General features: G+C 38.0%; 1 protein-coding gene across 2 annotated transcripts in view; it reads left to right on the top strand.

Annotated features, from left to right (window-relative positions):
* Positions 1–22,950, top strand: part of SLCO5A1 (solute carrier organic anion transporter family member 5A1) — a 72,001-nt gene that overhangs the window by 21,318 nt on the left and 27,733 nt on the right. For both annotated transcript variants that reach the window (XM_035319455.1, XM_035319456.1), the window contains 2 exons: positions 10,802–10,934; positions 16,482–16,708. In XM_035319455.1, the coding sequence (XP_035175346.1) occupies positions 10,802–10,934; positions 16,482–16,708 (360 nt within the window). The remainder of the gene's footprint in view (positions 1–10,801; positions 10,935–16,481; positions 16,709–22,950) is intronic.

Raw genomic sequence — 22,950 nt, 5'->3', positions numbered from 1 at the left:
GTCGTGCGGTCCCTCTCTAGAGGCACAGAGAAGGAGCAGAGACCCCTATCCAGAACCCAAATCTTAAGTTTTGTTCCAGAAACAAGCATTTCAGCATAGTTGTAGTTTTGTGAAAATGCTCAAATAATGCTTGTTCTTATGAGAGTAAAGGACAAATTTTGAAATTGTGGAGGTTTTCATAAAATGATGGTGTTGTCCAATAGTCAAAATAAAGAGCTTCCACTATTTATAACTGTTACATATGAATGGACTTTTTTTTTCAGACTCTTTGACCTGTAATAATATTTTCAATATGGTTTAAAATGTGACTATAGGGGTGTGCATTTCGCTTCATCAATTGTTATTTAATATTATTTTATTTGGGCTATTGCAGCTTTCAACCTTTTTGAATGTAGAAAAGTAACTTCTTTTGCAACACAATAAATGTTAATAAAACTAACGGGGTCATCTGCAAATTACTGGAATAATGTGCTTTTGCTTACAGGCAGATTTTCAGTCAGATATGAGTAATGAACTGCAATTCCTGTTGTTTCATTTGAAAGATGAAAATGTAAGTGCAATTTACAAGGAAATCATGAAAAAATGCTATTTGGCTTGCCCTTCTTTGCAGTCTGTTAGTGAGAGGTAATCGAGGGAAAAACAATCACCAACATTTTCAATAATTAACCAGTGCCTCCTAGGCATAAACTGATTTTTGAAAGGAAATTAATTCTGAGAGAATATTGGAGTAATTTCCTTCTTTACATCTTTGTTCTGTTGTCTTGCAGGTGGGACAAAGGAAAAACAAATATATAGAGAAAGTCTTTTACTATCAGCAGATAGTCAAATGTTCCTTTCAGGGAATATTTAGTCTTACTTTTGTTCTCACAGTTACTTTCTTAGGCACAAGGGGTCTGGTTTTGCACAGTAATGAAGTATACAAAATGTGGGTCAAACCTGCCAATGCAAATCTAATATTTGTGTGTGCTGTTACCCCATTACCCAGTTTGGACACAATAACTATTAAAACCCAGATCCATAGGCATTGGGTACTTAATATATGTAGATTTTGCTAGGAAATTGGTGCTTATTCCTGGTTCTTCCTGTGATGTGTGATGGTGTACTCTCACATCTGGTCCTGTGACTGAAAAATCTGACCAGGCTCTTCCCCTCCTTTTTGTCCCAGAGTACGCATGCTCTCCCTGCACAATGGAACAAGAGGACCTAAATGACATGTTCGTGCCTGGTCACGCTGCTTGAACATGATACATGAACTATGACAGATGCAAGTATTCTGAAGTACTGTACTCGGCTGGGTTCTGCTGGTCTTATGGCCGTGGACCTGAGCTTTCTCACTGCAATTTTAAAATCACATAATTTTGAAATACTTCAGTCTCTCTCTTGCATTTGATTATTACTAATCTACCTGGTGAGGTCTGCTTGCGGGCCAAATGACAGCTTTCACCGTTTGGTATTTTTCAGTTATGATCATCTAAAGAAAAAGGGATGAGATGCAAATGACCAAGCTAGCCTCATTCTAGTTTACTTAAAAGCAATATTAAAGAAGTGAAACTTTGTTTGAAAAGGTTGAGATCAACAGAGTCCATAAGTACGTGCTTAAATTTACACCTGGGGATAGTCCCCAATGCAAAGTAACTGTGTGCACATGTGCCTTCAACTGCCAAACAAGTAAAAAAACAAAGGCAAGCAATTAAAAGGCAGGGATGAGATATTCCCATTTGACGTGACTTAATGGAAAGAATGACTATTAGTCAAGGGGCTGCTCCAGTATCTCTTAAAGACAGCTGACAGCTTCAGTGTCCTGTTATTAGGACTATAACTGACTAATATGACAGAAGTGTCTGCCTGCCTCGTGAGAATAGCCCCGCTAACTTACAGGGTTCTGCTTGTGAGAATAATAAATTCACTAGCTTTCAGCGTTGGAATGAATGGGAAATGAGACAAATTACCTAGCAAGTTATTTCTTGGATTTTAGAAATCAAAGGTTTTAAAATGATTTAAAGAAGAAGTTGTCTTAGGATTTAGGTTAGTGATTATATACAGTAGATCATTTTCTGTATGGAAATAAATGTTACATTTATGACATTTCTTTGAAGGTAACTTTGGGATGCTTACAGGTCAAGAATTCAGAAGGGGCCAAGGAGGCACTCAGTAGGTATTTACTGAATGGTTGATGCCTTTGCCTAGTTCTACTAGTTAAATGTTGCCACATAAGAAAATATGTTCAGAAAACATTTTTTTTTTTTTTTTTTGAAAAGTCAGAGTCTGGGAACAGAGAGCTAGTAACCATCTTGGGAGTTGTTATATTTATTATGCAACGTACTGACAGGGACTTGAAAAACGTGGAGGTAAGATGTGGAGCTTTTTTGAAAACTGATTTCCAGAGAAAAACAGCTAAGAGCAAAGTTTAGCCTTTCAATTAATCTTTTGACATCCTCATTCCACTCAGTACAAGTAGTGTGTGTATTTTTCTGAGAGCTAAATTTCAATAAAAGTGCATTTCCACATCAAAATTGTGGAAAAACACCTTGGAGGCTTAAGAAAGACAGTTCTGATTGTTCTCTTATTCATGCATTTAAGTAGTTGTTGACAGTTGTTTTGTAAAAAAAACATTTCTTTCTGAGACCTAAAGTGCCTAATAACTCTTAGTCTGTAGAAAGAATGTCAGAGAATCTTTGTTTTCAATTTAGGTTCTGATCATGCAAGTATAGACAAGCTTGTCTTTGGTCACACAAACCATTTACATCAGTAAGGACTTTGGGTATTCTTAGAATCAGAGAAAGCTGTATGTGCTTTTGTAATACTGTCAGCAGAAGGTTCTTTCCTTCAAATTTGTTTAAAATCTGATAATGCTTGATATGCTTAATTATCTGATCCAAGAATTTTCTCATGCGTGGTGTCTTAATTCAGTTAACCACATTGTTTTGGAAACTGCACATGAAAATTGCAGCTGTTTTCACTGAACTCTTGCAGGAGATCTTCCTTTCCCATATTTACTTAATAACCACAAGTCACTCTAGGTAATGTTATCAGCAAATGATTATTTATAGATGAATATAAAGACAGAAAAGCCAGATTTTTCAAAAAAAATATAAAAAAAAATAGGAAGAAGTAAATTAAACAGAATTGTCTCTAAAGAGCAGAACTGTTTCCAGTTGACTGTTGGATTTCTACTTTACAGAATTTCTCTGTTTTTAGGAATAAAGGAATAAAGACCTAATTTTAAGCACTGGAGAAGTTTTACTTGGGACAGTCTTTTCTCAAGCTAGGTCTCTCTAGGGCTGAAATATCTTGTGAAATACAAATGCAAACCTTTATTTTTCAATATTTTGAGTGTTTTAAAACTTTGCGTAGCTGTTGATAGTGTGTAACGATGTGCTGAGTCCAGTGAAATTTTGCCTTGTAGTCATTGTGACTCCATAGCATAGTGAGCGATACGGAGCAGTACTGCAGTGATATTGTACGTGAGAGATATACGTTGGCATAGGCAGCTTATTTTAGCATGTTTTGTTTGGGCTTATTTCCTTTTTTTTTTTTTTTTTTTTTTGTGACATTGGGTCCTGTGAAAATGATTGTAGTATTTTAGAATATGGCCACAAATGGAGGAAAAAAAGCATAATGCAGTTTAGAAATGACAACTCTTTAAGCTAGTAAATGAATGTTATGATACAAATGATATCTTAGTAATAAATCTGTAAGAGAAAAGTAAAAAAAAAAAAAAAGTAAAAAGCTTTTGATCTGATATCAGCAAGTCACTGCATATATTAATATTTAATTTAAATGTTAGGATCTTTAATAGATTTGTGAGCTGGACCATTCATTTTAGTTTGGTAGTAGGCATGTAAAATTATTCTTTGTCTATGCTTCTCTAAAAATTTGTCAACCAGACCTGTTGAATCTGCTTGTGAAAGTATTATCAAACACATTCTATGCAAAGATCAAGGCAGGCTACTGGAGTAGGTTTGTTTCTCTGTTTATTATTTTGCATACAACATTGGATCTGATAGACTTTTAATGTCATGGTAACTCTAATACATTTTGAAAGGAAATTATTGAAAGTTTTGAACTTTACATTGTTATCTGAAATGCAACAATGCTCAAAGCATTGTTTTTTTTTTCCTAAGCAAATAACCACATAAAAGAAAAATCTCCTAAAGTATGTATAGATAGGGTTGGCAGGGTGTTCATGAAGAAAAGAAGGAAGCGAACTGCGTGATTTCCTGACTTCAAGGCTTTTGTGAAGTATGCCTGGGTTCTGCTCACAAGGCCTCTCAGTTTTGTGTCCTCAGGCTCAAAAGTGTGGTTAAAACTTTTTTTTTTTTTTTTTTTTTTTTTTTTTTTTTTTTTTTTTTTTTTTTATAACTTTCTCTGTGGGTGAATTTAGACAAATGAGGTAAATGTGCCTTTTGGCAGTGAGTAGTGTTTCTTTGGAAGCTGCTTTATGTTTGCTCCTTGCCACTCCATCACAGGTGCTGGGACATGAGAGGAGTTGGGGAGGACTTGGGAATCAGTTGTGTTCTGCATTGTGCTCTGCCTGCCAGCTTTGTTCTCTGGGTGAATCAAAACCCGTTCTCTACCCTGAAGTAATATCCTGCTGTTTACTCTCCAATGACAGCACAGCTCAGCATTTATAGGAAACATGCTGCCAGTAGGAATAGAGAGGATGCTATGGTACCATCTCATGGCACTGCTTCTTTGGCTTACAAAATCCAGTGTGTAACCCGCTGTGACTTATTTTCTTTCTTCTTTTAGTCTCCTAAATCTCATAACATGTAGAGAACTCAGTCAGAATTATATAAAGTTCATCTTGCCATTTCTGTTAAAGCTCATTCCTCAGCTTGTAGACAGGTAACCTATACATGTGGGCCATTTCTTACGAATTCACGAGTGTTTTGTTTTCTTTTTGAGCTATTGTTATTCTCCCTTGTGCTGTTCTTTCAGGATGAGTGTTTTTCAGCAGGCAGGACGCAGTTATTGTTTTGGCGAAGTAAATTATACTCCTGGCCTTTCTACTCTGCTACATCACTGTAGGTGATTCCCTATCTTTTTTTTTTTTTTTTAACCTCTGCTTCCTAATCTATAACTTCATTTTATAATGAATTTTGGAGTAAAAATTTGAAATCTACAGATAAAAAAAAGGATTGTGTCTGTATCTCAGTAAAAAGTATCCTACAAAATCTACCAAAATTGCAGTTCTACTGCAGGAAAAAGCTTGCATATGAAAAAGAAATAAAAATACTCCAGAATGAACACTGTAGCTTTTTGCAGGATTTTACAAATTCTAAACTTTAATTGAAAACAGAATAAAAGTTAAATTCTGCTTGCCTTACACATGTATGAAATGAACAGTTGTACTATGGTGATGTGCTGCCAAGACTGCAACAATGGGATCTTTGAGAAATGTTCCTCTCCATCCAGTGATAAACTCTGTGTGGTGATGTGTGTGTACACAGAGATGAGAGGGACTGAGCATTGTATTCCTTTGTTTTTACTCTTAAACCAAAGTGGCTTTTTTTGAACCCAGAAACTACATGACCTAGTGTAGGCCACTTATGTGGACTTCCTGTTCCTCTAGGCACAACATGATGCCTGTTACTTTAATGGATGTTAGCATTACAAATGCAAAAAGTCAAACTTGGAGGAGTAACACGGTATGCATTTCAAGATCCCATAGGGATATGTTGTGTATTCCCATACACAAAACATATTGAAGTTGTCATTTGGTGCAATTAGAGGAGGAAAGGAAAAGTATTTTTGTGACCACTGTTTAAGTATATTTTTGTGGTGTGGGTAGACTAAAGAAATATCTTTGGCAACCAAGTTATTTTATGCATGTGTTGTGAACACTGGGATTTTTGGACCCATAGAGGATTCTGTAAATCTTGCTGCTATCGTAGGGACTTTGCTGCAACTATGAAGAGACTATGTAGAGGCTTCTCTGGAAGAAAAAAAGTCCACTTATTTTCATTTTTTGTTGAAAAGGCAGCATTCATTGAAACATGTCCAAGGATAAACGTTTCAATGGAGAAGAATGACATTGCTTAATCCTGTGTCACTTTGGTAGGTAAATTCCATGTGGAATTCAATTACCATTGCTTTGACTTACATTGTCTCCCATCGAACATCTTAGCTGTCATAGACATTTGTGTCTAAGCGTAGCTAGCCATAGCCAGCAAGCCATATAGCCTTGTTACTGTGTTTCACCTGAGATAATATGCCATGCCAAGGGCATCCTCAGTGAGGCAGAGAAGCTCCTCATATAAAACAACAGAACTAATAAATCTCTAGCTTGATAGATATCAGTGGGACAATGGTATATAATGAACAGTTAACTAAGCATGTCTGAGCTAGGATATTTTTACTCTTCTACAGTCTATGTCAGAGGCAGAAGTATGATATGAAAGACCAGGTTTGGGATGACAGGGAAACACTGTCCCTGGTCAATCTGAAGAGAAGCTGTACCTATAGAATGAGGTATGCTTGCTAGTGCAAGCTTCTCCCCACAACACTGAGCTCTGGAAAGGAAAGGGAAACTTGAAAGAATATGCAAGGTCTTTTTAGTCTTTGAAATTATCTTTCTAAATGCCATGTAATTTCAGTAGAGTATCCTTTGCCTTGGTTTGAAGCCAGAAGATCCTACATCACAGCAGCAGCAAACTATGACAAACTCTGGGGAAAACAACAACAACAACAACAAAATAAAACAAAAACAATTGCGAGGTCTGACCTGAGCTGGTTGTGTTGAATGTCATGAGTACTCCTCAAACATAATTCAGCTAAGAGTGGTTGACCTGCAGGTGCTTTTTCCTAGAGACAGCCACGCTGCCTGAGAATTGTACTCAGTGACTTGCCAGCATTGAGTATGGATATGGCTAATACAGTAGTTCTGAAAGGTACAAATTTTCCATTTCAGCAGAAACCAATCTGAAGAGAATTAGATATCTGTTGTAGCCCATATTTCTGTATTAACAATAGTTTCCATATTTATTTCTGGAAGATGACTTATGCTTTGGAACAGAACTATAACATACAGCACACATAATCTCTATTTTATCATGAAAAAGAAGGTATTACTGCTATTTTATAGTATAGTTTTTATGTCTTAAGAAATTTGAAGATAGCTTGCACATATAAGCACCTGTCAAGATTAGGGCTCAGAGCTTAAGAGGCACATCCAAAGTTTGGTTAAATGCATCTTAATATCCTGAGTTGGAAGGGACCCACCAGGATCATTGAGTCCAACTCCTACGATTAAAAAATCATCTGGATGCCACGCAGCCTGCCTCGGCAACAGAGAACTCCTACATGCTTCTTGATAAGAAATGTGTGTTACTTCTGTAGTCAAAACTTCTCTGCTGTTGAATGAGAGCATGTCCCTAGATCAAGACCCCAGACTGTGGCCCACAAAGGGCAGCCCAAAGAGGGCTAGTGGAAATGCCAGGCAAGGGGCTGAAAGGAAGGTGTTCCTCCATCACCACCATGTTTCAGGACCTTCTTCATTAAGAAACTGCAGACCTTCTGGTGGCCTGAGTACAAAACATTATGGAGCAGTTCTCCACAGAACTTTCTATTTGTGAAGAGGGTTAGGGTTTGATGATGCCCTGACTGAATCTGTTTCCTGTTTAGTTTCCTCTCTATATCATCCACCAATCTCGGTGGCCTGTTTGGGAATCAGTTTTCCCAGGCATTGGGGTGCAATATTGTGGAGTCTGTGATCAGACTTTCACAGGTCCAGGTTGCAGAGCAACCTGCCATGCTGATTTCTGGAGATGGCTCTACCTTCACTTTCACAGCAAGGTTTGGGGCAGACTTTTTGAAGTACCCCATTTTGAAATACCTGCATATTTTACTTGCCATGCAGTACCTTTGCTCCTATTTAGAAATCCAGATCGATTTACTGCAGTTAGTGTCTGGTCCGTGATAGTGGTCATTACTGGGAGCTGAAGAAGGTGCTGCAAAGCGTCTCTAAATGGCAGCTGTGGAGCTCATGTGCTCATGTGTTTCCTTATGCCCTGGTCCAGACATGTGGGGCACCCCCATTTTCTGAAAGATCTAGAATGCTACATGTTATCTGTAAGCTACGTTTAAAAAAAATATCTTGAAATCTGAACAGCATATAGTAATTCAAAAATACTTTTGAAATGGTTGGCAGCATCCCCTACTCTAAGGGAGCACAGTGTGCACTGATATTTTTATTTTTACTCTATAGTATTCCTGCTTACTAATATCCTCTGAGGTATATGTAATGCAAGTGCTGAGCACTACTTCTAAGCCTAAACAGTTGCTGCATTTTGCCTCTTTCGGTAGTGGACTTGAAGCTGAATAAATACAGCATAAGTATTTTTTCTGAATGCTGAAATGAATGGATTAGGTCACTCTTTTACTCCCTTTGTGTTTCCTTTCTGTAAATTTTTAGGGACCTGAGGTTGCTGTAGTTCTTTGAATCAATTTTCCAATGAAACATTATTGAACATAATTTATTATAGTGGAATGAGTTTATTTTATTTTTTTTCCACTTCCTTATGATGTGGATTTTACAAATCCATAGTTAGTGTTTTTTTCCTAACCACTTACCATTAAGTAGCAGTGTTAAAATGTCTCGTGGAGCATTTTACACATGCAAAGGATTGTTTGCAATCAGTCCAGGGGGGAACATGTCTGGAATAAATTTAAATAGTGAACACGGTTCTGGAAACCATTATGCAAAAACGACTTTAGAGAAATCTAATCATGTGAAATTGCAGTTTCGTAAAAATTGAAAATGTGTTTAAGAAAGAGTAACTTAAAAGTAATTAATCAATTTGCAGTCTGAAGACATTTTTCTTCTATATGCAGTTTACTTTCTGTGGTAGCGTCAGTGATTTTTTTCCACACTATAGCTCTTTGATAAATGTCACCTTCTTACTCATGAGATTGTTCTTTTCCTTCTCTTCTTTCAAAACATTAGATGAAAATGTACAAGTTATTTTGGTTTAATCAGGCAGTTATTGATTTCCTTTTAGTTGCCTTGTCTGTGAGATACAGTTTGCTATACCTGGTGTGCAGAAGCCCAAGCTCTTACAACTCCATTATGCAATCCCAAGCTAGAGCATATCTGACCGAGGATGGGACCAAACAGTATGGAGCCTGCACGCTGCCAGGCAGAGCAACTGGTCTGCAGAAACCATGTGGAGATGGAGATTTTGTAGTGAAGATGTTATTTTCAGATAATTTGGTAATCAGGTTTCTTCTGATGTGCTGCGTAGTGAGACTGCAGCACCTAAGCAAATGTTGCTGTGCTGCTGGAGTTTGACTTTTTGTGGTCTCAGACATGGAATTGTACAGCAAAGACCATCCCTTACAACCCATCTGGTCTTTCATGCTTCCAGCCAGACAGTACGGGAAGCCGAACAGCGGCATCTTAAAAGAGATAGGTGCTGCAAAATGCATTAAGGAAGAAAATAGATGGAGAATATGAGAACAATCTTTGGAAGATAGCTGTGGTTGTATGGTCAAGAATAAATGGATCGTGCTAAAGGTATCTAATTTTAAGGCTGAGGTAACTGACCTTGGCTTAGTTCAGAAGTTGATTTGGGATTTGCAGAAGTAGAAGAGGAAAAGAGTGGAACTGATAGTATTTAAGGGCCAGACAAATGATAGCCTTTAAATTATCTACCTTTCAAAAGCTGGAAATGAGAGTAAGATTTCTAAATCTCAGCTCTCAGTTCTTGTCAGCAAGCAACAGATGTTTTTGTCTGCTTCTGCTGGTGTCTCACAACTGTGTCAGTACTGGGAGCTGCAGAAAGTTTTCCTGGATCCCACAGCCAGTGGCAACTTGGACCCACTCTAAGTTGAAATACATCTGCCATCTTTTCTTGCCTCTGTCTCTCCCTTGCTCCTGGCAGCACTGGCACACAAGCCAAATGAGAGCTGCAATGCTTTCTCAACAGGTGATCAAACGGCCAGGACTGGGGGTTCCCCTGTGAAGAGTGTCGTGTACAAGACACAGCAGACAGGAGCCTGCTCTGTTATTTCAAGTACTAAGGATTTTGCTGTCATCCAATGTTCAGACCAATGATGTAAAATATATGCTTGCAGGTTTGCATGTGCAATTTTTTTTTTTTTTAATTTAACTTGCTTTTTAAATTAGGAAATTTCCTTAATAATACAGTAACATTTTAAATACCCTGAACAAGGCAGGAGTCTTCTGGAAATATAGCATATGTGATCTATTGGTAGTAGTGTGTACAACAGGGCCAAGTCCATGGTTGTACAGATAAAAACATAATCCTGTAAATCTCCAAAATAGGAATATTTGATTTCTAAACTTTGATGGTTCTTTTAAATCCAGTATTAATCTGATGGTAACTAAGTTGGAACATTGGACTTTGTTCTTTGGTGCCATTTGTATTCTTCCCTTTTCTGTTTGCTCACCATTACTTGTATTTTTTCTGTTAATGTTTTAAAATCTGTTAAGTTTTTATGTAAAGGATATGAAAAATATTGTCAAAATGATATCAAAATTATACCAAATATGAAAAATATCATCTAAATGATATCTGCTTTCCATCCAAAATGCCAAAATAGTGTATACTTCCATCTGTAATTTGACTGAAGATGTGCAGAAAGCAGTAATTTTATTATTGATATTTTCCTTATACAGAAGTTGCTACCTTTGAAGATTGCTAAAAAGGGCTCTGAAATTTTTGGGGTACAAAAATTCTTGCTTTAAGAGGCATCTTTCACTTTTAGATCCCCAATTTACATGCAAATAACTCATGAAGTGTTATTGATTAATAACTCTGACCTTTTATTTCCTCAGCCATCATGTATGTAATGGGAGCACTTGGTCCTGCAGCTGGCTACTTACTGGGAGGACTTCTTATTGGTTTCTATGTTGATCCTAGGACAACTGTTTATATTGACCAGAGTGATCCCCGATTCATTGGAAACTGGTAAGGGCCAAGCATTTTTCAGAACTACTCTCTAAATCGGCAGTAAGGAATTGAGACAGGGTGGGAAATCATATCCCTTAAGAGGTTGTTTGGGTCTGTAGGAGGAGGCCAAGGAAGAAGAGTTTCTATTGATTATGGCAAACTGGCACCTGACAGAGAGGAAATGCTTGCTGCAGAAATGTGTGGGGACACTTAATGGAAAACCTCCTGCTTTTGGCTGCTCCAGGACTTGCTCTGACTGACACAGTGGGTGCTCATTGACAGGACTCAGCACAGGAATGACAGGACAGTATACTGAATATTTTAGGAGGCTATCAAGATCACTGCTGCCCAGGGCCTATCCCTTCCTGATGGAAGCTGGATAAATCCCAGCTTTGGTTTTCCAAAATGGGCAGCTAGAAATGCTGAACTCTGTTACCCAAATCAGAAGTAGTAAACTTGTTTACCACTGTTTAGGAGAAGGAGATAGGGTGGTGTCAGAACATGGCCTTTCTGGTCTTGTTACTCTGGGTGATGGCTTGTGTTTGAGTAGCAGATGATATAAACCATCATATTATTCTCTAGTAAATAGTAGGCTTCGAGCAGTGCTGAGATGTAAGGACCATAATCCTTAGATGACGTCTTTGTGCAGCCTTTGATTTGTGGCCTGCTTGGAAATGTCTTCTTGAGGAAGTGGGTCTTGAGGATGCTTTGACTGGCTTTTTTTTTTTCAGATAATTCATAAATATGTCTTGAAGTCTTCATGCAAGCCCAGAAAAGACTGAAGTTTGTTATCTCAGGAGAAAGCCCCTACTGTGCATCTCAGCTGTTAGTTGTGTTGGTGGTTTATTTCAAGGAACTTATCAGCATCTTTCAGTCATTTTGTTGTCTCTCTAGAGAAGCCGGGGGGCTTGCTTTTGTTTCAGCACATCTTTGATACGTTTTTTCTCTGATTCTTGACCCCAGTTTTGTATAGAGTACAGTTTCAATTCTTGTGCACTGGATTGGTATTTGTTGCTATGGCACTTCAGCTAGACCATATCTGTTTCTGTTTATCCTACAGTGATCAATCCTGACAGTTTGATGTGAAAAAAAAAATTTTTAGAGTGTTCTTAAGACTTTGAAGGTTTATCACTGCTTTATATGTCTTACTTAGCCCAGGAGCATCACTGCACAGGTCTAGCTGAATTTTCAGTGAGAGAAGAGCAAACCTGAGTGCTCAGTTCACCTGTCACCTTGGGGTTAACCACTCTGTGCTCTCATTTATATACTGTCATATCTCACAGGAAAGATTTGTGATGTCAATGTACTACCGTGTTAAAAAGTTCTTTGACTAATTTTGATTTTTTTGATTTGAAAGATTTGAAACCAGAGCAAATAATTATACATTCTTAGTAAAATTCTTATGTTTCATGTGTTTTTAGGGAAATGTTGGAACTGGCAGTCAACATGTGATCAGTTATTCAACTGAAATCTTGAACAGGCCCATAAATATGTCAATTAATTGAAATCAGTGGGGCTAAGTGGAAGTGAGGCAAGCTTTACTTTTGAGTTTGTCTATAATGTAACTACTGATGTAACTGCCTTGTAGTGTGGGCACATGTCTGTGTTTGTAGCTTAAACACATGAGTTAAGGATAAAATAACCAGAGCAGCATGGACATACAAGTTAGCTGCTTCGCAGGCCATGTGCACCGAGTTTTGTGCCACAGCAGATGGACTGCCACTACTGCTGTGTATAAGTGAGATCTGCCAAAAAATGCCTGTCCTTCCTCATGAATTACAAGTTCAACTCCCCTCCCTCAGAAGACTAAGTGCCAGGGTTGGATCCTCAGCATCCTTCAGGAGTGCTATAGCCAACGAATCCATGACACTAGTGGTGAGAGGTCACCTTGTACAAACATTTCTGTGCTCAGGCTTTGAGAGTACCTACTGTGCCAGGCCTTGCAAGCAAAAGGGACTAGAGAGACTAGTTTGTGCATTTGGAAGATTTTACGTTAAAAAGCTAAATGGGTTTTATGTATCTCCAATATCACCTGAACAGGTGTCTTGGTGATTTCAGTTTTGTACAGGGGTGCCGGTAGAAGTGATGCAAATAAGACTGAAGGACGGGCAGGAAATCAGCTGTCACAGGATCTCAGTAGGCGAGTCATGTTTTAGCCAGCACAGAAAAGTAAAAGTCATTCATTTTTTCCATCACGTTGATTAAATTGGTAGAGTGGCTACTGCCAAATGGCGTTGCAGGTCACTGTATTACTATTTTAGTTTTTGGGTCTCTACTTTTTTTTTTTTTTTTCCTGTTAATTTTCTCAAGAGTATTGCCTGCTATCAAATCTCTGGTAATTAGTTTCACTATCTGTGGTGGCTTCTAATAAAAGTTCAGTGGTGCTTAGAGCATCTGTGCCTTATTCTCTTTTCTTTTCTGAAGCTTTATCTACCCTTTAAAATTGCAACCCTAATGGTGTAACAACTGGTCCTTTGTCCCTTGCTACTTAATGACTGCCTGGTTACAGAGGGCTCTGAAAATGTAGACTTTACTTCCATTGAAGTCTATTTTCTGGGACTGTGACATTTTCTCCTTGCAGGGAAATGCCACGTAGCCAAGTTTATTTTTATGTGTGTAATCTAACAATTTGAAATATAAGAGTAGTCTAGCACTTACTTCAGAGAGCTGACATGCTTTTCAAAAGTAGGGTGCAGTTGAGATAAGTTAATGGGCAGTCATATTTGAGATTTTTCAGCCTTGTCTCCTTTGAAGTGAATTAGTGTCTTTGATTTTAATCTGTCCTTTATTATAGCTGTAAGGTTCCTAATTCTACTTATCACAGGGACCAGTGGAAAAATTCCACTATTAAAGAAGGCAATGATTACAGACAAGATAGTAAATATATCAACTACGATATACAGCAACAAAAATTGCTCAGAAGTCTATTTTTTACTTAAGCTGCTCCTTTCTAAGAGGTATTTTGCATATATGCAGGACAGGCGACCTGGTTTATCTCAAGTCAGACTTGATAAAGTAAGTGCTGCTCTCAGGGTTGTTCCTCATCTGATTTTCCTTGTTTCACAGAACTTGGGTTGCGCACCTGGGTTTTGCACACCTGTTTTTTGTAGGTGCTCTGGGCTAAATTACAGGCCAGCTGTCTTTGCCATCCCATCAAATGTTTAAAACTGCTTTTTATTCAAGTGTGGTAACTGTGGGGACATCTGTTAGAAATCATCTGTCATGTTGTTGTCTTTAAGAACTGCTAATGTGCGGTATAGGGATCTCCTATAGTTGTGGAGTAGCCCTTGGCAGTCTGTCAAGTGCTTTGAATCAACTTTTCTTTTGCTGACACTTTTTGAAGTGTTTACCTAGTTCTGAATCTGTTTAATACTTGGATCTTCTTATATCGTCTTTCATCATCATTCCACACAAGTGGAAGAAGTTTAAAGGAATTCCTCCAGCACTGTCTGGTCCTTCCTTAGCTTTAATTGCTTTTATCTGAGGTCTTAGGGCTTGTGCCTTTGAGGTATTCCCCTGCATATTTTCTTTGACTTCAAGAACACAGGAAATCAAGGACTTTTTAATTAATACAGATCCCATTCTGACCTCTCATTTCCCATTGTAGGTGTCTTTATTTTTGATATCCTCTTTTGTCTGTTTTCCAGTTCTTTGATACTGCTCCAGGAAGATGTGAAATGTAGACTGTGCACATAATTACATACACTGTTGCATTTGTGACATCTCCAGCACTTGGTATGCTGCCATAATGGTCCCTTTGGATTTGAATTTCATCTCGTGCTCCATCACAAGGCCCTGTCTCCTTTGCTGTTTCCCGCTGAGTGGGTGGTTTCATATTTCTCTCTATTATTGCCACAGATTGTTTCTTTGATCAGTGCTTTGCAGCTTCTGCCTCTGAGGTCCTGAAAGGGATGTTACTACATTTTTATTCAGCCTGCTGATTTATTCCCTATCTGATAGTACTGACTGATCCTTCTGAAAGACTGGCTTCTAATCTATGTCTTTTATCAGCTAAAATGAGTGAATAGAGGATTTTCGGTTTATGTAATATTCAAACAAGTGAAAACTTTCAGTAACTTATATTTGCCTCAAAAACTCTCCCTGCACAGTCTTCCTAACAAAATCAGTGTTACACATGGAGGTTTGTTTGGTGTTTGCCTTTGCATAACCTGTTATCACACAAACCATTACACATGTGTGTGGTTTGGCCTTTGTTTAAAAATATAGTTTGCAGTATCTTTGCATTGCTAAAGTGATGCCAAACATTTTTGTTTGTTGTGCAGATAATCCTTTCTACTCTATACTTCTATATGTTTAAAATTTCCATGGATATTTAATTAGTAGCTTCCTGAGGTAACTTCCTTTATTAAGGGTAAGGGATGTACAAAAATATAAAATTAGTCCCGCAAACTGTGATTTGAAAGCAAAGAGCTTCAAACTGTCATTGTTGTGCTTCGATGTTGGAGTAAGGTGATTAACTTCAACGAAACTTCCAAGCAAAGGTGTAAATTAGGTTAGTACCTAATGAGACCCATGCTTTCAGTATGTTGGAAGAACTCCATGGGTGACTTCTGAGGTCATCCTTCTTTATGGAAGCATTGGTGTGAGTTAGACATATTTCCTTGCAGTCTTTTAGCAGAGGAAATTGTAGAGGAAAAATTATATTACCTTATACTCCACTACCTGCCTTCTGGCTGCAGAAGTTTAACTCTAGTTCCAGTAAGGCCCCATTGCACATCTGGTAAGGCCCTGTTGCACATCTGTGTGGTCATGGTCTCAGCAGGGATAACTGTGTGTATACTGTTGGCACGTTTCTGGCACTGCACCCTGCACTATCCTCCTCTGTGAGTAGGCCCCAAGTCATTCAGTGTGAGCCCAGGGGTCTCTATAGGGTTGATTGTATTCCATTCTTATAAAACAGAGGGAGAGAAGAGGGATTTCTTCGTGAACATATATTTCTGGTCATTTTACCAGAGCAGAGCTGCAAGGCTCTAGGGGTAAGCCCTGGCATGAACTGCCTGTGTACATATTGCCTGTGTACAGCCAGGCTTTGGGAGCTCTTCACTGGGAAGGGAGAGGGTTGGACAGTCAGTGCACCGAGAAGTTGGCACTGGAAAGCAGAACAGATTTAGCCCTGAAATATCCATCTGGACATCATGCCATGGATAACCTTTTTCATGTTCTCCAGAAGAATACTGTATTGCTTTACTGTGAATTATCTGAGAAAGGCAAAGTAAAAGTGAATGCCTACTTCTAATAGCTTGGTACTGAATAGTTATCAGAAGGAAAAACTTACAGGAACTCAAATCTGGCACTATTTCAGAAACCATTTGCTGGTTTCTGTATAAATACATTTATCAGTAGAAAAGCCAACAGAAACATCTTCTAATTAAAGGTTTTAATGCAGTAAAAGCTCCCCTCCACTCAATTAATTTACTCTAATTTCAGTGTTCCATATTTTGCAAATTTGTCCTTCCAGCTAGTACAGCCTGTAATAATCACTTTGGTGTTTTTATTTCATGTAATGCATTGGCTTTCATTTCTGTTCCTATCTCCTGGCATTAGGTGGAGTGGATTTCTCCTTTGTGCCATTGCAATGCTCCTTGTGATATTTCCAATGTTTACCTTTCCAAAAAAGCTTCCTCCTCGACATAAAAAAAAGAAAAAGAAAAAGAAGATGAACTCTGATGATGTTTCAAGTGATGATGACGTCATGAAAGAGAAAACAAATAGCAAAATACAAGCAGATAGTGCAGTTCCTGCCTCTATGGGATTTGGAAAAAATGTTAAAGGTGAGTTTTTCTTTTTAAAGTTTTAAATGCTTTAAATTTTGTGTACAGATTCATCTTCTAGGGTTCTGTGAAGTGTAATTGAAGGTAGATTTTTTGCATGTTGTATTTAATACTATGCTTTGCTATTGATGGTCTTTTAAAATTACAAAGTATGGTTGTGAGAGTAAGACATCCCTTTACTTAAATTATTGAAGTGTATATTGTGTAACAGTGACAAATAGGTGGTCTGTTTGCTATAGCTATATGACAAACTGTAAGGTCATATAACTCTATGACCTCTGTTACCAGGCACATCTGTCCACCTTGCAGTTTCCAGTTGTCATACTTCCTTAAGCTCTCCTTCACACAATGTGCTCTTTTGAAAAATAAGCAGAATAAGTAAAAAGGAGTAAGTGAGTTAAATTACCTTCATGTAGCTGAGCAAGTTAACTGGAGAAGATTGTTTTATTTAATATGCATTACCTGGCTGTTGTGTATTGCAAGCTTTTTTTGTTTTCCAAAGGCAACAATGAATGAAACCTGTGCTAATTTTGAAACAAGAAGTGTTCTAAAGATTGACAAGTAATGTCATTTTTATTTTATTCAATAAGTAAAATATTAATGTGAAATTTAACAATCACTACTAGTGATGGATAAAATGCCATGGGAAGAAATGCAGTGCTATTAAAAATGAATTAATGTGAAGCAAGTAAGTTAGAAGTTTACAATATAGGCTTAAAAGTGTCATAATATTGAGTAGTACAGGACAAAAATGAAAGAAACTTAATGACTCTGTGTTATCAATGCTGTTTTGTCCACCCTGATTTCTATGATATGAAAGCTGAGTGTTCCAGGTTTATGATAACTCTGATGAAATTAGGACTAAGAGAAATCGTGAAATGTCATTTGTGTCATTAGACATCATTTGTACTCTAAACTTTTTTTTTTTTTTTTGGCCTTCAAACCTATAGGCCTCTGACTAGCAAAAGTAGTTGTGGGGTTCTCCTATCAAAGTATTCTCACTAGGTCAGGGAGGTAGGAAACCTCAGATCAGGATATCAGGCCGGACTCCTTTCTAACCATTGCAGTCAACGTCACAGTAGAGCAATTGCTTCATCCTGTAGGTGTGCCTGGAAAAGATACAGGTGTTCAGCCAAACTCTGCATCTGGAGGATTTTCATGATATTGGTTCTCTGTTTCTGAACATAATTTCACCTTCCAGGTTATCTTGTAAGTGTCTAAGGTATATATCAACCTAAATGTGTATCATACCTTCTACTAACAAAATCCTACATTAAAATAATAATTGTGCCTCCAAAGTAGAGCTTCACATATACAAAACATCTCATTTTCTTTAGAACACAAATTTCGACATGTGAAACAGTGAAAAACAGCATTGTATTCCACATGTCAGAAAGACACCGAGCGAGTTGAGATAACACAGAGAAAAGTATTTTGCTATAAGCTGATAATAGCTTTCCTATTAGGTATTATTTGCCCTAGCAAAGAGGGCCTGCAGCAGGAATGCATTGTCATTTAATTATTTTTCAAGTTTAAGTGTGCTTTATGGAATGAAATCATGCCTTGAGCTCCTCAGTTGATATAATTTAATTTATAATGGGAAGGAAAAAGGACCACATGTGTCTAAGTCATTTAGCATTGCTTCTTCAGAGATGCAGTGTACAATTTATACTTCCCATTGAGTTTCAGGGCTTCATCTTTTAATAGAATGTTATGGCAGAAACTCCGCTTAGGCAGTAGCTGGGAGACAGATGATTTAGTAGGTCACATCTTCTGTTCTGTACTAATAAATATCAGTGATGTCGCAATCTGTCATGGCAGAGGTCAGTGCCATTAACCTGTAAAATCTGTGCATCTTTGCTAGGGAAAGTCACGTGGAAGAGACTGTTTACTTTGATCTTCTGATCTGATATTGTTTTTCTTGGGAAACCTTGTCCTGCTGTAACTTGCCCTAATTTCATGTAAGTTAGTTTTCTAGGTGAATGAAAAGGTATAGAAAAGTTGTGATAGGGGAGGGCTAGGGTCATTTTTCCTGCAATAGCTACCAGCACAGGCTGAAGATACAAAACAAAATATCTCCCTTTGCAAGTATTTTCCAACTTCAGTGATCTAGGCTTTATGTTGGCCCATGATAGAGCTAGAATCAGATAAAAATATAGATCCATCTTTGCTTTTTCTCATTTTTCAAGACACAAACACTTGGAATTCAGTCTTTTCCTGTTTATGTAGCAAGTAAACAAAGTGAGAGGGAGAATGCTTCTGAGACAGGTATCAAAAGCATTAAATAGGTCATAGGAGGAAGAAAATTGGATGTTGTTTATTGGAAGAAATTGAGGTAGTATAAATAACATGAGATAAAGATTTATAATGAAGAAGTCATAGTTCAATCCCACACACACAGATAAATCATGACCTTGAGCAAACAGAAACTCTGTTTTCGTTTAATATATGGATACCCTTGGGGTACTGTACCATAGAAACTGTTTCTGCAGTCCATTTTTCTTACCACTATAATGCAACTGACTGTGCAATTAGATAAAGGAGCAGAGTAAAGAAAGCAGATGTGTATATCACTTACCTAAAATGTACTGATCTAAGGGGTGTTAATTGCATATATTTTATAGTCCTTTTTTTTTTTTTTTTTGTTTCAAGTTTTTTTTCTATATATGTGTACTTAAAGCAGTGTTATCTCTGAGCCCAGCCTCTCAAAAGTGCAATTTTCCTGTCACCCTTTTCACTTCTGCCAGCTGTCATATGCCATTCCCAGTCAATCCCGAATGGGGACTGAGACAGGATAATAATGCATGGCAGGATATCAGCCAAGGTGAAAGAAGTTCCTGAGGGATGTGAAGTGCTGAAGAGCTCCCCTGAGGAACCCAACTGAAGCTTCTGCATTAGATGAAGCGCAGTCAGTAAGAATCAGCACAAGAGGAGGAGATGCTGGGCTGTGCGCAGTGGTGCTCAGTGAGCCCTATAAATGTCAGAGTTCAGGAGACCATGGGCTGGAGGTCCTGCCGTGCCACTGACCTCGAGCAGGTCACTCCCACTGCTCCTGGCTTCTGTCATCCTGGCGGACTCAAAATAGAAAGGGTTGGCGTGGCCCCATGCAGTGATGAGCAGCATTAGCTGGAGCCGTGAGAAGCTGCTTGAAAGCAAGGAAATAGTCATGTGTGACTGAAAATGGTAATTTCCATTCTGAGAAACAAACCAAAATTCTGTCTCAAATATTACCTCTGTTTTGTACTGTGTTAATGCAGAAGCTGTCCCTGGCATTTCAGTATGGCAGAAACCACTCTCAGAGCTGTCTGGGACAGAGCTGTCAGGGCTTTGAGCACTGTTGGAAAGGAGATTCTCTTGCTGATGGCTGTGTCACCCATACATTGTGATTGGGATGGGCCACAAGAGGACGGTGCTGTGGAACCAGACAGTTTATTCCCCTGGTTGTATTCACTGCACCACATTTGGCTCGATGTAAAAGAACAGGGCTAAAGGACAATAAATTAAATTATGATAAAGGAGGTGAAGTTGGGATTATTTCATGTTTTTTAAATTGAAAAACTGTTTACAGTGCCTTAAGAGTTTTGCTTAGAGCAGTGTTTACAAATATTTGTATTGCTTGCAGATTTTCTTAGGCATTTCCATTACCATGAGTCAAGCAGTGGTTCAGCACACCAGTGAAAGAAAACGAATACTGTCTAGAGGTAAAAGATGGTGAAAGAGCAGCAGGGGAAGAAAACTGCCAGTAAGCTAGCAAACCAAACCAGCAAGGCAGGTTTCAATTTATGTTTAGTTATATACTTATGTTATTTTTTAAAAAATATAACAAAATAAAGAATTTAAAATATTAATTACTTCACAGTAGGGTGAATGTATTTGCAGCCATACTAAATCATTGCTTCCATTTTAGGAGTGTAATTGATAGAGACTTATTTGTTCAAATGGCAGAATGAATTTTGTTTCTGCTACACACTTGCTAAAATGAGAGATGGTTTTTGAAGACCTACTAAAAATCCGAACCTGACAGGTTTAATAATGACCTTGAAATGCGAGACTAGGCCTATGGCTAGTCACACAAAAATAACGTGACATTGAAATGTTTTAAATGCATGATTAATTATGTAGTACAAAGGATCCTTAAGGTTTTTATCATTCTTGCTTCTTAGTAGAATTCTTAAATTCCGAACTGTAACGCAGGCTCGGTTGCACAGGATTTTACTGTAATCATAGGAGGAAACCAGGGAAAACCCAGTTCTGGATATGTATTTTTATTTGCAAAATTCTTAATAAATAACAACTTTTCCTTGTATGTCAGACAGTTGCTCTTCAGAAATCACAAAGAGCTTCAAGCCTCAACTGCTATATGTTTCATGCGTTGGTGCAGCATACAGGAATTATCTGATTTATTTCATGCCAGAAATTACAGCAATCAGAACAGAGCTATTCCCTGGAGAATCCTTCACACGGGTTTTATGAGAACTTGTGCTTATTCCAAGACGCTCTGAATTTTATCTACTTAGCAGTACAAATCCAGTTTTGAATGTGCTAATTAGTTTTCAAATTAATAATGACCTTTAGGCTGAGTGCTCAGTATCCTGAAAGATATAAGTAGGAGTTAACAGAAAACACAGCTTTACATCAGAATGCCAGAGCAAAATGTTCAATAGCTCCACAGTTGTTTATCTAATTAGTTCTTCAGTATATTTAGATCAAAAATTCTAAACCATACATTTTCCCAAAGATCAGTTTTACCAGGAAGAGCTAAACTTTTCTAGGTATTATATTTGGACAAAGTCCTTTAAAATAATAATTTTAGCAAAGACCTTGGATTTAGTTCTGAGCCAGAGACTTCCAGTTTGTTTCTACAGAGAACACCAAATTCATCATCCTAGTGAAATGACATTTCTCTTTGTGATGTCCAGTCTTTGAAAGTTACCATCTTATTATTTTCTTCCACATTTGTTGAGCACATGTGAGCACCTGTCTGATGTGCAAAGCGTTTTAGGAAGCCTACTCAAAGTCACTCTTCCACCAACACCTACTTTAAGTCAGTATTATGAGGTTGAAATAAGAAAGATGCTGTTGTTTTTCTCAGGTATTTTTGGATTACTCATATCAGTTGTATGTCTGTGTACGTATCATACACGATCCTAATAGCCTTGAACAAAGTTAGAGTACACTGACAGAGTGGCTGGCTGATGGTAAGGCCACTCCCTGGTACTGAACAGGCACCTTCGCTTCAGTAAGAAGTTTTCAATTGTATACCTTATTGTGTTTTTTCACTAAAACTTTGGCAGGGAGGACAGAGTTGGAGCAACAGTAAAGATGTCCTATCTATTTGCTGCATTTGAAAACAGGGAAATTTGTGTTCTTGCTGAGTCAGTATTAATATATTAAAAAAAAAAATATGGAAGGGACCAACCAGGAGCCCTAAGGGATGTTGGCTTTTTTTTTTTTTTTTCTATTTTCTTTGAGCAAAATTTGTTCTTTTTGCTCTTTGTTCCCCTTCTGTCACTTCTGTCTTCCCAGACGGGAAAAGATCTTGTCAGATGAAGATGTCTTTTTTGTTTGAGGCTGCTGTCGTGCATTTGCCAGCTCTGGCTCTTGGTGCTGTGATGGGTTGCCTCAGCCAGTGCACGGTCTCTCTGCCAGCGTTTCTGTCATCTCCTCCTCACTCAGACAACCGAATGCTGCTGCCCATAATTAAAAACACCCCATAGCTTAGTTTCTAGCAGATCTGATCCTGGCACGCTTTCGTTTTCCTGACTCCTTTCTCACAGTGGCAGCAGCATGGTCGTAACTGTTTGCTGTCATTTTGAGGGGGAGGCATTCAATCCCGCACCGTGTCCCCAGGGAAATTCTGCTGCAGCTGCACCATTGCAGCCCTGTGGCAACAGTTTTCTTAAACTTCATCATCTCAGACTCATGAAAAGCTTTGGAAAAGCATCTTGGTTTTTCTTATTTGGTTTCTTTTTGTATCCATGCCTCCATCAGGTAACCCAACCCAACCCAACACAAAAACAGACATAAAGCAAAAGTCGATGAGGGTTTAGGACTAATGGTATTGTAGATCATTGATGTTTTATCTCTTTCATTTCCTCTTGGATAATTAAATCAATTTTGATCAGTTGTATTTTGAACATGCATCATATTTTACAATAAATACCAGTAAACTTTTTTTTTGTTACTCACTACTGTAATGTAATTTTTGCACATGGACAGATGCATTACATATATTGCAGACA

This window comes from Oxyura jamaicensis, chromosome 2 (genome assembly GCF_011077185.1).
Source record: "Oxyura jamaicensis isolate SHBP4307 breed ruddy duck chromosome 2, BPBGC_Ojam_1.0, whole genome shotgun sequence".
In the NCBI taxonomy this organism is placed as follows: Eukaryota; Metazoa; Chordata; class Aves; order Anseriformes; family Anatidae; genus Oxyura; species Oxyura jamaicensis.
The sequence above is the reverse complement of the archived record's forward strand: the minus strand, read 5'-3'. Positions and strand labels throughout refer to the sequence as shown.